This window comes from Felis catus, chromosome D3 (assembly GCF_018350175.1).
Source record: "Felis catus isolate Fca126 chromosome D3, F.catus_Fca126_mat1.0, whole genome shotgun sequence".
Taxonomy (NCBI): Eukaryota; Metazoa; Chordata; class Mammalia; order Carnivora; family Felidae; genus Felis; species Felis catus.
This window is the reverse complement of record NC_058379.1, coordinates 16,119,609-16,138,331: the sequence shown is the minus strand read 5'-3', so window position 1 is coordinate 16,138,331 and position 18,723 is coordinate 16,119,609. Positions and strand designations below refer to the sequence as shown.

General features: G+C 41.4%; 1 protein-coding gene across 17 annotated transcripts in view; it reads left to right on the top strand.

Moving 5' to 3' along the window:
• Positions 1–18,723, top strand: part of CIT (citron rho-interacting serine/threonine kinase) — a 163,366-nt gene that overhangs the window by 27,127 nt on the left and 117,516 nt on the right. For all 17 annotated transcript variants that reach the window (XM_019814616.2, XM_019814611.2, XM_019814610.2 and 14 more), the window contains exons 6-9: positions 3,846–3,988; positions 5,175–5,268; positions 11,617–11,820; positions 13,668–13,821. In XM_019814616.2, coding sequence (XP_019670175.1) covers positions 3,846–3,988; positions 5,175–5,268; positions 11,617–11,820; positions 13,668–13,821 — 595 coding nt within the window. The remainder of the gene's footprint in view (positions 1–3,845; positions 3,989–5,174; positions 5,269–11,616; positions 11,821–13,667; positions 13,822–18,723) is intronic.

The following is an 18,723-nucleotide window of genomic DNA, read 5'->3' as shown; positions in this document are numbered from 1 at the left end:
AACGTCAAGCAGCAGGAGTGTTGGCTGTATCAAGGGCACCTCTTGCTTGTAGAAACTTTTCATCCGCTTGACGCAGGGAGCCACGTTGTCTCCACAACTTCCTCAGCATTGGGTCTCAGTACAGTGCTGGGCTGGCTGCGTCAGCCACCCCGGTGGCTCCTTAAAAATGCAGGTTTCTGGACCTCACCCATGGTCACTGGGAGTTTTAACAAGCTCCCTGAATAACCGGTTGGGGTGAGAATGAAACCTACTTTACCCTTTCATACTGCTTAATGTTCGCTATTTTTCATTCCTCTAGAATTCCAGCTCCATGAAGGCAAAGGACTTTTGTCTGTTTTAGTCTCTGCTGTTTTCCTTATATCTAGAATAGTGCCTGACACACAGCAGGCACTCAAAAAAAATTTTTTTTTTGATGAATGTGTTTTTTTCTGTTTTCCAAAAGCACCTCCCTGGGTGATTCTGATGGACAGGCAGGTTTGACAAGCCACATTTTGGGGGTATCTCTGAGTAGTCAAAGTCCTGGACGGAGTCACACTTTTGGACAAAAGCAGGTGCTGTGAATGGGTTGTCTGGGACAGCCTGGGTGGTGACTTTGGCCTTAAATGGTTTATTGTGTTCTTCTGACCCTGGTGTTTAGTTCATAGCAAGCCATCTGGTAAGGAGATTTAAAGGCTCTTCATTTGTGACTTTGTTTTAAAAAATTTTTTTGTTTATTTTTTGACAGAGAGAGCACGAGCAAGCTGGGGAGGGGCAGAGAGAGACGGAGAGAGAATCCCAGGCAGGCTCCACACCATCAGCATAGAGCCTGACATGGGACTCGATCTCACAAACTATGAGATAGTGACCTGAGCCGGAATCAGGAGTTGGATGTTTAACCAACTGAGCCACCCAGACGCCCCTTAATTTTTGACTTTTGATGATGCTTTTGGAGCCTCTGGCTTTGGTACCATTTTTAAAAGTCCAGAGGTGTTTTCTGAAAGTGCCCAAGTCCTGTTCTTTATGTCTAAGCTTAACAGCAAGATGATTGGTTAAGCTTGAGTTGACCACACACAAGCCCTGTTCCCCATTTTGCCAGAATGAGCGACTGTACCCCAGCAGGATAGCTTTGGGATAGGGATAACAAATTTACTCAGTAAATGTCCAAATTAAGTTCTCTAACGGTGGGCACTTGAATTTTTAGGGTGGTAATGTGGGATCGTGTTGGTGGCTCAAGCCTGATTAGTTCTTTGATAAGGACCCAGTCTATTTAGGGGTTTGTCATTTCGTGTCTATTTTGTCCCATGTTGTGGAACATGCTGCCTCGCAGCTGTTGTAATTTTTGTCACTTGTCTTCCCAATCAACCCTGGTTTTGAAGAAATGAAAAGTTGTTTGACTCAGAAAAGACTGATCTTAGTTTTGGTGGGGATTTTCAGCTCAGGAAATTGGATCTTCTGAATAAGCACACAAAATACATATCTTTTTGCCTTTTAAGAGATGGTTCTTATTTTCTGAACTATTTTACTGTTCATTACAAAATAGAGTCTCCAGGAATAGTTGTGAAGTTGTGAAGTATTACAGAGTGGTCAGTTTGTGAGCTCCTAAAAGTTGTCAGTGGGTGCTATATGTTTGACTTTGTCATCCTTAAACTTACAGCCATTCTATTTTTAACATCTTTTTTTTTTTTTTATAAAAAGTTTTTTAAAATGTTTATTTTTGAGAGAGAGAGAGCATGAGTAGGGGAGGGGCAAAGAGAGGGAGACGCAGAATCCAAAGCAGGCTCCAGGCTCTGAGCTGTCAGCACAGAGCCTGACACGGGGCTCGAACTCACAAACTGCAAGATCATGACCTGAGCCGAAGTTGGACACTCAACCAATTGAACCACCGAGGCGCCCCTATTTTTCACATCTTTAATAGAGCCAGGTTAGAAAGTTTTTAACTGCAATGTATCGTCATAAATATGCATTGTTCCAATTTTAAGATGTTTCCGTTCTAAAAGCATGAGTACTTCTGTTGTTACTGGTGATTTTTTTGGGGAGGGGAGAGGGCATTTAAGACCTTTTTAAAGGCAATATAAGTTTAAAACAGATATAAAAATTAACATTCACCAACATAACTGGGGCCTGTGGAGAACCAGGTTGGGATGAGTGGGCGAGCTTTAGGCAGCCAGGTGGCTCCTGTGGGTTCTTCTAGGACCGGGACTGGTAGCTTTCAGTCTGCTGTGAACTTTGGGGCAACAAAGGCTGCATTTTAGCCACCACTCCTTCTACACTTCACCCTTCTTGCTAGTTCATAAATCATTTTTTCCCCAATAATTACAGTGCAGATGGAACCTTACTCTTCAAATTGTCCAGTATCTGGTTGACTCTGTGCTCCATGCAAGATGCCACGTGAGTGGGGGAGACTCCCAGGTGACCCAGAGCCCTTGGGGGGGACATGCAGGTCACTGGCTCCTCCAGGGGTCTCTGGGGTAGGGTTGACTCAGTGCTGGGCAGAATCTTTACTGGACCAGCCTGGGGCCTCTGCGGAATGTACAGATGCTCCATGTCTCACTCGACTAGAGCTTTCTTCTAATTCTGGACCAAAAGCAAACAGGAGTTTGGAGGAGGAGGGAGAGAATTCACATCCCAAAATTGGCTTCTGGAATGCAGTAGTTGGAGAGATTTAGTATTTTTTTTTTTTTTTAAGATGTTTATTTGGATCTTGCCTCTTTCCAGAAAGGATTTGAGACAACTTAAAACAAAAGACATTTATAGTGTGGCTCACAAAATGGGAAATCAGAGCAAAGGACGAGAGAGAGCTGAGTAAGAGTGGTCGAAATGTGTCCCGGCTTCTCCCAGCCAGGAAAGGATTATGCAGCGAAGGTCGGGAAAGGAAGACTCCTGACTGGCAGGTGAAGACCTTGTTGGTGCCAGGCAGGGTGTTGCGAGGGAATTAGTCTTATCCTCATTTCACAGTGGATGAAACTGAAAGGCTGAGAGCTTAAGTCACCAGGCTGCAGTTTGTAGCCACCCAGGCAAACCGGCCTCAAACATAATATAATGTATATGTTAACAAATGTAATAATTTTTTTTATCAGAAAAAAGAGGTTGTACTTTATCCTGTATGTCACTTTATATTATCATGGGCAGCTTTCCACGGCAGTATGAATAAAGGGAGTCTGTTCATGTTTCATATCTACATCTTCTCCCATGGTTTAGATATGTCATATTTCAGGAATTTCTTAATGATGGATGTTTGGGTGATTTCCAGGCTTTTTCTCTCTCCTGCGTCACAAGCAATGCTGCAGTGAATCTGTGTGTCTTATTGATCTACAAACTACTATAAGTTCCTGTAAGATAAGTGGTCAGAAGTGGAATTATTAGGTCAAAGAGTATATATTTCACATTTAAATTTGTAACAGACGTGGTCAGATGACTGTTGCAGGAAAAGGTCGTATCACATTTGGTGCACCCTTCCTGTGTTCTGCTGGGTGCCGAGAGAAATACAGAAGGGATGCCAGAGGGTTTGTTGCCCTCCAGCAATTTCCATCTACACTGTGTACCGAATCCTAGGGAATGTCTGGGGTGTCAACTTGGGTGGGTGGGTAGGCGAGTGGGTGGATTTAATTCAGCTTTTCAAGTTTACCTTGCAAACACTGTGCGTGGTGTCTGGGACTAGTCTTTCATTATAGTGATTCTCTTGGGTATTGGATGTAATTTCCTTGGGGCAGGGATCTCATCCTACGTGACTTACAATATGTCTCTCACATCTTGGTTGCTTTGTGGAGATGTTGTAATTATAACACGTCAGGCAGCATTTGAGGCTCTAATTGAGACATTCCCTTTTGGGGTGTATGAAGAATTAATAACTTTGGTATTCTATACAGGTCATGGAATATCAGCCTGGAGGGGACTTGCTGTCACTTTTGAACAGATACGAGGACCAATTAGATGAAAATACGATTCAGTTTTACCTAGCCGAATTGATTTTGGCTGTTCACAGCATTCATCAGATGGGATATGTGCATCGGTAAGTGAGACTCAGGTAGTATACTGAGAATTTATCTGTATCACCTAACAAGTCCCACAATAGAATGAATGAATGGATGAACGATTTCAGCATCAAAATAATGCTCCCTCCAAATTTTAGCCAGTCTTTTTTTTTTTTTTAAGTTTATTTATTTATTTATTATTCATTCATTCTGGGGTAGAGAGTGAGAGAGAGAGTGTGTAGGAAGGGGCAGAAAGAGAGGGAGAGAGAGAGAGAATCCCAAGCAGGCTGCGCACTGCCAGTGTGGAGCCCGATGCGGGGCTTGAACTCGTGAACCCATGAGATCATGACCTGAGCCAAAACTGAGAGCCAGATGCTCGACCGACTGAGCCACCCAGACACCCCCAAATTTTAACCAGTCCTAACTGTAAATGGCTGAAGGTATATTTTCCAAAATGGCAGACCTTTCAGCTTACTCATTCAGCAGTGAAATAGATCTATAATTATAACGTTCTCAAGTTTGCTAATAAGATCTGTTAATGTAGCTGATAAGACTGAGAACTCTTGCGTGGGTTCTTCAGGTTACATGGTAGAAGAACTGAATTTGATTTGCAGAAGGAACTGGCATACCATGTAGGGGCAGAAGCCCATGGAGTTGTACTTCTGACCTTATAGCATTAGTTAGTAATTCACACAGGTGTTCCACCCCCTGTTGAAAAATGTTTTTTTGCATCCTTGCTCATGTGACGTTTTATGTACCTCTGAGAATGTTGTGGGAATGGAACCACAGTTAGGCCAGGAGGCATGAGACCTCGAATAGAATCTCAGGTTTTTCCATTGACTTAGCTACATGACCTTAGGCAAATCCCCTTGTTGCTTTCATAATGTAAAATGTGTGTCTCTAGGAGAAATAATCCATCTAATAACTTAGATTTGTTCCTTTCTCCTCCCTTCCTCTCTCCCTCCTGCTCTTTTCTATTTCCATCTCCTTCCCTTCCTCTTCCTCTTCCTCCTCCTCCTCCTCCTTTTCCTTCTTCTCCTTCTTTTTCTTACTTAAATTTGTTCTGCAGAATGTTTTGCTTATTATTTATATCTATCAATCAGGAGGTATGTATAGCAGGACATAGACCTTGAGATTCTTGGCTGAATTGATATCCTAGGTTAATAGTTGCTTGCTGATTGGCATGGAGAAGACAATACTAATTTGTGGCCCTGATTTTCTTAGAGACGTCAAGCCTGAGAACATACTCATTGACCGAATAGGACACATCAAGCTTGTGGATTTTGGATCAGCGGCTAAAATGAGCTCGAATAAGATGGTAACAAAATGGAGCAAGATAGCTTAATAGAGATTATGCTACAAAGTGTTCTGTGGTCCTTGTAAGTTTGGAAAATATGGGAAAACTTTGAGCGACATTTTGGAATCTTCATCTGCCAATATATGGCAGGATTTCCCCATGGGTGGGGATAGGGGGATAGGAGCTGTTTCCCAGACTTACTTGATCTTGGCACCCTTTTACGTATAACATCTGTTAATACCCTACAAAACATTTTTAGGAACATCCTTAATAGTTTGGTTAAAAAGGGAAAATGCTTATTTTGTTTTTCTTTTCATTTTCCCTATTATAGATTGCCTTCTATCATCTTCTTTATCTCAAATTTCTATTTCCTATGCAACAAAATTGAAATAAATCACTGGCACATTTAAACAAATATCCTTAAGCATTAAGAACCTACTGCTGAAAATGTATTTCCATGTCCTGGATCTTTGGTAACAATTACGCTGTATTCCGCCTGCTAAATAGGAAGGCAAGAGGGTATCTGCTGAGACCAAGAGCAAGGATACTTTAGAAAAAGATGACAAGGGGCGCCTGGGTGGCGCAGTCGGTTAAGCGTCCGACTTCAGCCAGGTCACGATCTCGCGGTCCGTGAGTTCGAGCCCCGCGTCGGGCTCTGGGCTGATGGCTCAGAGCCTGGAGCCTGTTTCCGATTCTGTGTCTCCCTCTCTCTCTGCCCCTCCCCCGTTCATGTTCTGTCTCTCTCTGTCCCAAAAATAAATAAACGTTGAAAAAAAAATTTAAAAAAAAAAAAAGAAAAAGATGACAAAGTAAAAATATATATATAAATTTAAAAAAATCTAATAAAGTTGGTATATACTAAAGTGTGAATTTTCATGGCAACTATGCAAAAAAATGGTAAGTCTACGAGAAAATCAACTTAGACTTTAAGACTTATTTTGCAAAGGAGTCATTTGGTGACCTGGACAAAATTCTTAGGAACTTGGCATTTGATTCTTTCTCAGTAAAATACTGATTCTAGTTAAAATGCACAAATTCAGAGGTTAGGGAGGTTATTCTTTAAAATGCCCCCTTTCCCTCCAGCCTCTAAGAGTTAAGTCCTTATGAAGGGAAATATGTAAAATTGCCTTTTTTGCTCAAGTTCCTTGGAAGAAAGATGGGTATTGTTAGGTTGATATTAGGAAAAGGCTTGGGGTTATGTTAACTCTTTGCACCCCAGGGGCTGGCCACCCTGTTCTGCAGACCTGAGGATTACTTGAGATAATTTGCTTGGTGTTCAGATCCTTGGAGAAACAGTCTCCCTATGTGCTGGTTCCCCTCCTCCCAAGTTATGTTCTTGTAATTGATTCTACTTGATCATTACAATGAGAATTAGGTTATAGGATCAAAGCATTTTATGTTTTAAAAATTATGTGCAATTCAGAAACAGGTATGAAAACTTAAGTTTTGAATTTACTGGAATAAAGCAGAGGAAAAAAGTTAAGTATGCGAAGTTTTATCATCTAGGATTGAAAAACTTGTACGTTGCATGAGTGACTGTAATGAACTCATGCATCTAGAAATAAACTGAAACATAGGCACATAGTCTAATAATTGAAGCATAGGTACATGGTCAACACCACTGACATTTTGCTCTGGGTAATTCTTTGTTGCAGGGGGCTATCCTGTGTATTCTAGGATATTTAGCTACATATCTACTAGATGCTGGTAACACCCTCCCCTCCAGTTGTGAAAACCAGAAATCTCTCCAGACATTGCTCAGTGTTTCTTGGGGACAAAATCACCCCTGGTTGAGAACCATTGCAAGTCAGTTGAGAAACATCAGAAAGCTTATTAATGAGAGCCAGCACTACATGCTTGCAATAAGAAAATCTACTTGGAAAACTAGATTGTGGTCCAAAGTCAATACTTGGTAAATAAATGGGAATAAAGTAAGGCCTGATCTGTGCATCTGGAATCACTTTCTTCAGAGCCCTTGATGGAGAGACTGGACTTCATTTCAGATTTCTGTTTTTTAGGGCTTCAGACTACCCTTTTCAGTTCTTCTAATTGGAACAACCTTCACTTCCGGGGAGCCCTCCAGGGTCACTCAGGTTTATTTGCAGCTCAGTGCTCAATCCCTGATTAGTCTGGTGAAGGAAAGACGGCACTCAGTCCAACACATGAGAACAGTCATCTCCTCTTCTCCTGGAGAAAGAGTCTCCTCTCCAGAACTTTGTACTTTTAGGGCCAGAATGTGACAAGCACGTAGGAGGGAATTTTTAGCATTGTTTTCAGTGCAAAGGCCCTTTAATTATGGAAGACCAATAATCTACAATCTAGGTGAAGTCGAGTATGGATATAGAATTATACTTTTTTTAAAAAATATTTTGTGTTTTGGGTGGGTTAAGCACATGTTTCCTTTAAGTAGAATGTTTCCTGGGTGAAAAGGGGGTTCAGAATATTTTTTGTACTCAAAATATACCATATATAATCTACATTTACTGAAATTTATATATGTTACTCACCCAAAATCAATTAATCCTTTCCCTACTGCTCACAAATATTATCTATGAATTTTAGGTATTTGTGACTCTTAGATCTATAGGGTTTTCCATCTTCCATTGTCATTATTCCAAGCTGCTTAGTCAGAATGTTGCTTTGGAGTATTCTCCTTACTAACACGGGGCCATACTGCCTAGAGGTTTGGCTGTTGAACTGAGATATGCCTTTGACCTGCGGTGTGACTTTGGTCACCCACCTTACCTTATTAGAATCTCAAAGAGTCACAAATAGTGAACGCTTCCAACCTCTTTCAGCTCTCACACAAACATTTGTAAGGAGATTGTAAACAAAGAGCAGTATAGCATGTTAAGTGTTAATCAGCCTCATTTAGTGGTTGGAAACTCATAGGAGATAGACTTTTTTGAGATTTATGTAGGAGTGAAAAGCTTTTATTCCGTTTCCCCAAGAGGAACAACATAGTGAGATACGCCCCCCATCCCCCCTCCTTCTGCAGGCGGATGTTTCTGCCCTGGGCAGCTACATGGGGAAAGTTAGGTTGAAATAATTTTTTAAAAAGACATTTTTTTTAATGTTTATTTATTCTTTGAGAGAGAACACGAGCAGAGGGAGACAGAATCCGGAGCAGGCTCCAGGCTCTGAGCTGTCAGCACAGAGCCTGACACAGGACTTGAACTCACAAACTGTGAGATCATGACCTGAGCTGAAGTCAGATGCTTAACCTACTGAGCCATCCAGGCACCCTGAAATAGTTTTATGTTTAATAAGCATTTTAGGGGAAGGGGATTGGGAGGAGGCAGACGGTGGTTTTCTTACTTCTCATCTGCTTTCTGCTTGTAAAGGAATCTAAGTTAATCTACCCCCTTTTTTTTCTTGCCTTAACCTCTCTATTTCCTGAAATACAACTCAGTTTTCTGTCTCCTAGTCATTTTCTTATTGTCTCCTGCTGAATTGGTGTCTTTTCTTCCTTATCAATACAGTGAAAATTAACTAGTTAATTATCAGACGGTGTCCTGTCAGGCAGGCTGGCCCACAGTACATGGCTCCACTTTTAATATCTCACCCAGATTAGCTGGCTGTGAATTGCCACCAGAAGAGAGTGAAACCATCTTGCAAAATCCTTGTCAGGATGGTGGTGTTACGTGTTAAATGGGTTTAATGTGCTTGGAGGCCGGTAGCTAATGGAAATTTAACAGTCATTAAATTGTCATTAAAAGCCTTTGTTAATTACTATTAAGTACTTAATATACTTTATGTCAGAGATGTCCATAAGGGAAGCTAGGGATATTTTCCTTAAAATTTTCAAAATTATAAAGTGATTAGACATAAATGTGTATAATCACATATCTGTTAGAGGGCAGTAGTTAGGGAGTTACCTGACGCTCTTGGATAAGTCTAATCATGAGTTTGAAAATGAGGCATTGGTGACTTACGCCCTTTGCTGGGTCATGCTGATAACGTGCCCCAGTCCAGTTTCTTTTGACTCTTTGGTTGTGAACAAGTGACCAATCCCCGTGCGCTGCAAACAAGGAGAACTGAATATTTCCAAACAATCTAGTGTGATAATAAAATAAAACCCAGCAAGTGCAAGCAGTGCATGTTTGAGGATTGCATATTAATGGTTCTGCAAGGTAATTAGGCATAAAGGGTAAGCGTTTAATCAGTGATGACATTGCAGTTTTTCTCCTCTTGTTTTCATATTTAAAAAATACTTTTTTTTTTTAAATTTTTTTTCAACGTTTTTATTTATTTTTGGGACAGAGAGAGACAGAGCATGAACGGGGGAGGGGCAGAGAGAGAGGGAGACACAGAGTCAGAAACAGGCTCCAGGCTCCGAGCCATCAGCCCAGAGCCTGACGCGGGGCTCGAACTCACGGACCGCGAGATCGTGACCTGGCTGAAGCCGGATGCTTAACCGACTGCGCCGCCCAGGCGCCCCTTAAAAAATACTTTTATTTCTCATTGTCAGTATTGAGGGTTTTTATTAAAACCCTGTAGTTTAATCTGAATCCTGTGCTGAGCTCATTAACATTTACATACACATTAAAAGATAGATAGAAGTCTTCACCTGTTGGGATGAGCACTGGGTGTTGTATGGAAACCAATTTGACAATAAATTTCATAAAAAAAAAAAAAAAATGGAAGTCTTAGCTCAGGCTCCCCAGCATCGAGGCTTCCTCTTGACTTAAGCTACTTTCAATTCCTCAAGCGTAAGGTACCCTGTCTTAGACCGGATGTGGTATCCTTTCTCCCCACTTTTGTCTATCAACAATGGCCTTTGGTTTTCTTGGGCGGTATGACTGTCCAGCTTTCCCAGTGGGTACTTGCAGTGGAGATTTTTTTTTTTTAAAGATTTTATTATTTTTTTTTTAATGTAATCTCTACACCCAGTGTGGGGCTCGAACTCACAACTCCGAGGTCAAGATTTGCATGTTCCGCTGACTGGGCCAGCCAGGCGTCCTCCCAGTGGAAATTCTGTTGCCCAAAGCAACAGATGACTGGTGTAAAGAATAACAGCATCACACTGCTGTCTGGATTTAGGGTTTGGAAAACCTATGGTGGGCTTGAGAAAAGGGGTGAAAAGAGGAGTAGGGAGAGTGGGTCTGTTTCCTATAATCGTGGGTCTTTGGGACAGAGGAATGGACAAGATTAAAGTTATGAGCTGGAAGAGCTTGGGTGTCTGTCCCTAGAGAAGGGGACTAAGTTTCTGGTCAAAACAAAGCAAAGCAAATTGCCTTTCTTAATATAAAGCCCAGCCTTAAAGGGGTGTGGCCATACCTACAAAATATCTAAGGTCACTCAGGGGCATTCGACATCCTTTAATGGGGAGAAAGTTTGTTTCTGCCCATGTAACTGCTGATGTGAGAGAAACCTCTTTAAAGGCAGGGCTATTGGACGGCTGTAGGATTATTGGTCAACACAGTATATGACTAACATCAGGCCCTTTCTGTGTTGATAGGGAAGAAGTCAGAGAGGTGATCCTTAGCCTTCAAATTTCATGGCTCAGTAAGACTTCAAAATAATTTTGAAGGCTGAAAACGTTGCTGACTTCCTCTGTTGTCTAGGAAGGGAAGGGGGTAGGGGGCAGAAAGTCTTTTATCAGGCCTCATTTCAAGAAACAAAGGACATGTAAACACTAAAACAGTCGGAAGGACAAGTTCTCAGAAAAAAGGACAGTTCTTTAAATGGGATATATTTAGCTTTAGAAAAAGACCTACTACATTGTCCTAACCTTTGCGAGGGTTGGGTGCTTGAGTGCCACTGGATTGGAGGGCTGTGGATTTCTGAACAGTGGGGAGGCAACCACAGGAACAGGAGTTTGGGGTGAGGGAAATGAACTCATTAACATTGGTCTCTGGTGGAAGATACTTATCATGTCTTGCCCCGTGGGTGGCTTGAAGTAGGAATGTTGATTCCAAATATTTAAACTTGAGATACAATGCGTTTGCAATATCGTGTTGCCCCAGCTAGCTGCCAGGTTTTCAATAATGGGTAGATAGATCTTATAGATTCGTCTTTAGGATTTATTATCATTTTGCTGTTTTCCTAAGTAAGAGAAATACTGTGTAACATGTATCGGGAAAGACACCTTCCTTTCTTTCCCCAATTCTCATTTGTGTAACCAAAGGGCGTATATCATCAACAACTCTTGCCCTTTTGCCTTTGGATTATATTATGTACTTTTTTTTTTTTTTAATTAGTAAATCGTTTGCATTTCCTGACAGCGTGCCACTTGACAGAAGGTTTAAGTGCCTGGGAGAATAGTAATCAGTGGCAAATCAGCCTGTGTCTGAAACGTGGCTGTCGGCAATCTATTCGAGAATAATTGAAAGTTTTGCTGTGTTCATTTTGCTTATGGGTTTCCAGGTGAACGCAAAACTCCCGATTGGGACCCCAGATTACATGGCCCCTGAAGTGTTGACTGTGATGAATGGGGACGGAAAAGGCGTCTATAGTCTGGATTGTGACTGGTGGTCAGTGGGAGTTATTGCTTATGAGATGGTTTATGGAAGATCCCCATTCACTGAGGGAACGTCAGCCAGAACCTTCAATAACATCATGAATTTCCAGGTAAAGAGCCATTAGTAGATTTTGAAGTAATATTGAGAACTGTCATTTAAAAATGTACAAGTGAACCTTTGTAATGTAAATCAGTAGTGCTGGATAATAACAACAGCAAGTACTTATAAAGCACTTTGTGCTAAAAGCTGTCCTAAGCGCTTTAGTGATTGTATTTTATTGACTCTCAGCTGCCAGTCATTGTAAGCCTATGCCATTATTGTAGGTAACGTTAAAAAAGAAAAACTGTTGCCAATTAATCTATGATATTTCATTGCTTATAAAATGCATTTTTATTTCCGTGCTGTTAAGGGAATAACTGAGTCCTAGACTTGATGAAATAGGGTTCATTAACTCGGCTAATCCTCAAACAATGGAAGAGGTAGATATTACTTCCATTTTACAGATGAGGAAACCAAAGCACACAATGGTTAAGCAAGACCATCTTGCCTAGAATAACACAGTCAGTCTGGCTTGGAAGTCCATGCTCTTGATGCTATGCTATGCTGTTTCTCGGTATGACTAGCTATCGAATATGGCAGTAAAATTGAAATGGGGGCAGGAATTAGAAATACAGGAATGTGTATGAAGTAGAATTAAAACTATTTTCTAATAAGTGTATATTCTAGTAGATTAAGCCCATTTCTCTTAAAAATTTTTTTGTTTATTTTTGAGAGAGAGAGAGAGAGAGAGAGAGACAGAGTGTGAGTGGGGGAGGGGTAGAGGAGAGAAAGGGATACAGAATCCGAAGTAGGTTCCAGGCTCTGAGCTGTCAGCACAGAGCCCGACGCGGGTCTCAAACCCACGAACTGTGAGATTGTGACCTGAGCAGAAGTCGGACGCTTAACCGACTGAGCCACCCAGGTGCCCCCCATTTCTCTTTTTTTTTAATGTTTATTTAATATTTTGAGAGAGAGAGAATCCTAAGGAGGTTCTACACTGTCAGCACAAAGCCTGACATATGGCTCAATCTCATGACGGTGAGATCATGACCTGAGCCGAAATCAGGAGTCGGACACCCAGCCGACTGAGTCACCCAGGTGCCCCTATTAAGCTCATTTCTTTAGGATATGATAGATATGTATGTTTTAGTTTCAACTGAAAGGAAGAAGAGAAATTTCAGTTTTTTTCTAACTCACCCAACTTCATCTTTCTGGAATGCTTAATGTGTATTTTCATATTGTATAATACATATTTTATATGCTTAATACATATATATATATTACTTGTTATTCTTGAGTCTCCTCTTGAGTTCAAGTTTTCCCTTAGATGATTCTTGGGGCCAATTTATTTCCTTCATTTCAGTTCATTCGTTCAGTAATGAGAGAATGGCACCAGGCACAGTTAGGTACCAGGTTTACAGTGTTGAGAGAGCAGAAGGCTCTCTCTGCCTTCTTTCCCTGTTATCACACGGAAATCACAGTGCACTGTGTTTGTGTAGAAGTAGATTACGGGGCGGGGGGTGGGGGGTGGTGGAGCTGGGCAGTGATCTGGTGGAAGAGGGGTGCGGGCTGGGGAGGGCGTTCTAGGCAGAGAGAACAGCATGATTTGTTCAGGAAGCTTTAAATAGCTCATCATTGTTGGACAGCAAAGAGTGAGATGGGGAGTGTAGCTACATGAGACAAGAGAGAGGACCGAGGTCAAATCATGAAGGATATTGAACTCTTGCAAAGGAACTAGGCCTATTGATGTGAACAAGCCATTTATTTTGGGAACATGCCTTTGGTCCAAAGTTAAGAGGGCACAAAACTTCCTTCTTTTAACAAAAAGAAACTTGCATATATGAGAAATACTTTTTTGGGGGGACATGAGAAACTGAGTTTGCTAAGGAAATAATAATTATTATTTTTTTGGAATAGCGGTTTTTGAAGTTTCCAGATGATCCAAAAGTTAGCAGCGAATTACTTGATCTGATTCAGAGTTTGTTGTGTGGCCAGAAAGAGAGACTGAAGTTTGAAGGCCTTTGCTGCCACCCTTTCTTCTCCAAAATCGACTGGAATAACATTCGTAACTGTGAGTAGGGCTGCGGTCCTTCCTTTCTGGTGTTCAGATTAAGTGTAAACACTTAAGAATGTTCTGAAATTATTCTGGCCTGCAGAAGGTGGTATAAATTATATAAATAAGGGCCTCAATTATCTCCAGGGATAGAAAGGGCTAATGATGTAGCTGTCTGTAAGTGGTAATTCTTCTTTAAAATTGTTTGCACAGAATGGGGTCATTTATCAAACTCTGTGCTTAAGTGGCCTTCACATCATCTCTCAGTAAGTTAGAGGAACAGACTGATGGAGTTCAAGGGTTGCCGGTTGGTTTGACAGAGTTTCTTCTAAGAGGAAAAGTGGACGTATGTATTTCCTTCACAGATTGGGAAAAAAGACTCAAAAATGAGGCAAAGTGCCAGGTTGCTCTGCAAATGGCCAAGCCTGCATGAAACCCATAAATGCCTCTCTGTGTTCGTGTTTTCCTCAGAAACATTTTGTCTTTGCTCACAAGCCTGTAAAATCTGTAACATAGACACACACAGCAGATTCATTCATACATACATCGCTTTGGAATCAATTAGTGCAAATGAAATTCATTAAAAACAGAGATTTGATTTATTATTGACAAAACCAAAATGCTTGGGCTTTTACAGATTGGTGATTTTGGGGAACACATGGGTGGCTCAGCCGATCGAGCGTCCAACTTCAGCTCAGGTCATTATCTCACAGTTGGTGAGTTTGGGCCCTGCATCAGCCTCTCTGCTGTCAGCACAGAGCCTTCTCTGGATCCTCTGTCCAGACCCCCGACCCCTCCCCCCGCCCCGACACACACACAACCGCGTCCCTCTCCCACTTGTGCACTCACTCTCTCTCTCTCTCTCTCTCTCAAAAATAAATAAACTTAAAAAAAATTGATTTTTTTTAAAACATTTTTTATTTTTGGATGTGTTGATTGAATGTGCCAATAATTAGCTTAGATTAGGGCCGGTAGGAAAGCAGTGGGTCTGAGTGGGTTGTTTTTGTTTCTTTTAATTTTTAAAAAATATTTATTTATTTTTGAGAGAGAGAACACGAGCAGGAGAGGGTCAGAGAGAGATGGAGACACAATCCAAAGCAGGTTCTGGGCTCTGAGCTGCAGCACAGAGCCCGACGCGGGGCTCAAACCCATGGATCGTGAGATCATGACTTGAGCCAAAGTCAGACGCTCATCCCACTGAGCCACCCAGGTGACCCTGTTTGAGTGTTTTATCTCTGGTGATGAGGGGAGGTGGGGAGTGGAATCCATTTCTAGGTGTCAAAACCAGACTTCTAGTTCGAGCCATGTTGTAATCCTAATATATGATGAGTTGGGTTAAGATCCCAGTGTTTTCCAGTTGAAAGCCATTTTGATGGTTTCTCAAACCTGCCCAAATGTTTAAGTAGGCTACATTTTTATAAATCTGCCTTAGCAAATTTATTTTTCTTCTGGGAGCCACATTGCTTAATTTTTCTAATCTTTAGGCATCAATCCCCAAATCTTCCAAGGTTCAGGGCTTTTAATCAATAGTATATTTTCAGGGCTATTTTCTTTTTTGCTTTTAGAAAGATTTGATATAGTTTTCTTTAGATGCTGTTCAAATAGTCTTTTCTTGCCTTGCCTTTTTATCTCTGTAATCTTTTTTTTTTTTTTTGATGGTTATCCATTTATTTTTGAGAGAGAGAGAGACAGAGACAGAGAGAGAATATCCCAAGCAGGTTCCGTGCTGCTAGCGCAGACCCTGATGTGGGGCTCAATCTCACGAACCGTGAGATCATGACCTGAGCAGAAATCAAGAGTCAGATGCTGAAAAGACTGAGTCACCCAGGCACCCCGTCTTTCCTTCCTTCCTTCCTTCCTTCCTTCCTTCCAGACTGAGTGATATTCTCTCGTGTGTGTGTATACATACTACAAATTCTTTATCCATTCATCCGTTGATAGACACTTAGATTGTTTCCATATCTTGTCTATTGTGAATAATGCTGCCATGAACGGGAGAGCACAGATCTTTCTTCGAGGTACTGATTGCATTTTCTTTGGGTGTTCGACTAGAAGAGGGATTGCTGGATCATACGGTAGTTCTATTTTTAGTTTTTGAGCAACCTCTGTACTGTTGTCCTTAGTGGCTGTAACAATTAACCTTCTTACCAACAGTGTGTAAGAATTCCCTTTTCTCCACATCCTCACCAACTCTTGTTATCTTGGCTTTTTGATCACAGTCATCTTAATAGGTGTGAAGCAGTATCTCATTGTGGTTTTGATTTGCATTTCCCTGACGATTAGTGATGTTGAGCACCTTTTCATATACATATTGGCCATCTATATGTCTTCTTTTTATTTTTTTCAAATTTTATTTAAATTTTAGTTGATGTATAGTATAATACTAGATTCAGGAGTAGAATTCAGTGATTCATCACTTACAACCCAGTGCTCATTGTTACAAGTACCCTCCTTTGTACCCACCACCCATCTAACCCATCCCCCACCCACCTCCCTCCATCAACCCTGTGTTCTCCATTGTTAAGAGTCTCTTGTGGTTTGTTTCCCTTTCTTCTCTTCTCACCCCCTTTCCATATGTTCATCTGTTTTGTTTCTTAAATTCTGCATATGAGTGAAATCATATGGTATTTGTCTTTTCTCTGACTGACTTATTTCGCTTAGCATAATACACTCTAGCTCCATCCACGTTGTTGCAAATGGCAAGATTTCATTCTTTTTGTTGGCTGAGTAATATTCCTGTGTGTGTGTATCTACCACTTCTTTATCCATTTATCAGTCGATAGACATTTGGGCTCTTTCCATAATTTGGCTATTGTTGATAATGCTACTATAAACATTGGAGTACATGTACCCCTTTGAATCAGTATTTTTGTATCCTTTGGGTAAATACCTAGTAGTGCAATTGCTAGATCGTAGCGTAGTTCTATTTTTAACTTCAAGGAACCTCCATACTGTTTTCCAGAATGGCTGCACCAGTTTGCATTTCCATCAACAGTGTAAGGGGGTTTCCCTTTCTCCACATCCTTGCCAACATCTGCTATTTACTGTGTTGTCAATTTTAGCCATCCTGACAAGTGTGAGGTGGTATCTCATTGTGGTTTTGATTTGTTTTTCCCTGATGTGTTTGTCTTCTTTAGAAAAATGTCTTTTCATGTCCTTTGCCCTGAATCTTGTTTCTTCAAAATCCTGATGGCTTTTATGGGCTTCTGACTCCCAGTACAGTGGCTCTGGAGTGTCATGAAATATGTTTGCTTTAAAAAAATGTCTTTTAATTTTAATTAACCTTATTTTGGAATAATAATAGGTTCATAGAAAACTTGCAAAGACAGTACAGAGAGTTCCCACATACCCTTCTCCTAGCGTCTCCTAATGTTATAACATCTTATATAACGGTGCCACATTTGTCAAAACTAAGATTAATATTTGCACATTACTATTAATCAAACTTCAAACTTTATTCTGATTTCACTGGTTTCTCCACTCATGTCTCTGTTCCAGGAGTCAGTCCAGGGTGCCATATTGCAGGCACCTGCAGTAGGCACATACTTAGCGTAGCTCAGCCAATGAGGGGCATCTTCATGTCCCCCAAGGATTGGTAGTGCGTTTTCCTGGAGGTTCTGTCGCATCCCTGACAATGCAGAGAGACACGGTATTCCCTGAGCTTCTCCTACGAGATTTCCCTGTTAGGGAAGTTCACTGAGTTTCCCTTGCAGAATTTTTTTAAACCAACCTCTGATCCCTGCATATTTGCAATCAACTTGGGGTTGTGTGATTGAAAACATTGCTGGGCTCCATGATCTTTGAGCTACTTTCCAACTAGGTAACTCTAACAGAAATTATGCCTTTGTCCAGTCCCAGTTTTTCCACAAATGCATGTTGAGTGACTTTCATTAAGCAAAACCCTTGAAGCCGAGTTTATGGTTGCTGTTTCAATGCCTTGTGGTTCCAGGGTATTAAATATCTGTACTTTTCACACACAAGATTGTCCCTTGATGAAAGTAACATTAGCCTTTCTGCTGCCTCACCCCTAATTCTTCTTTTTCTTGTTGTAACCAATGAAAGGAAGTACTGCTTAACACAGCAGGTAATAATCTTCTAAAACTCATCATCTCAAGAGGTGGTCCTGGCAGGATATATGAATGTAGTTTAAGAAGAGTCTGGACAAATTTATGAATGACAGAATCAGGAGTGGCTGCTGAGGGGAACTAGGACATGCCTCAGCTTTCACACTGAAGTCAGACGGAACATCTGCGTCCCTCTAGGTCCAGCCTCTTAGGGTTGCTCTGGGCAACAGTACACGAACCAGGAACCTGACCCAGTTCAGGAACCCGTATTCTCTCAGCAAGTCAAAAGCTTTGTGATGAGTTACTGCCCCATGAAGGTCCCCAGGTGCCCATTACCCTGATGTTTCATTCCCACCTTCGCGCGATCAGATGTCAGCTTGTGTTTTCAGCTGCTTATTATTATCATCATTATTTCAAGGTGGCTTTCCAAGTTCCAGTAGGAGACTTCTTAAGTATACTGGCTGCCCTGGACTTTGCAATTCCAGTGATGTTTCCAGTATTGGGCAAGAGTCTGGTGGTACCCAGCCTGATATTTTCTGAGCTTCTGGAATGCTGAGGTCAGAGGGCCTCTTTCATTCATGCCTTCGGGGTTATGCTTCCATTTCCTGGCATCATACGCTTGCTCCTGTTAGTGGGGAAGTTTTGCTGCCTGCTGTGCTTTTCTAGTCACATCTGTTAAAATATCTTCCTTGCACAGACATAGTGATGTCATTGGAACCGGCACGCTTGTCCCTTTCGTCCAACACCGTTACGTCCTGACGGTGGGGAATGCGAAACGCGAACATGGATTGTGGAAATATCCTGGAACGTCTGTGGCTAATGCTCAGACGTTGTCTGTTACTTACGACACAGTCTT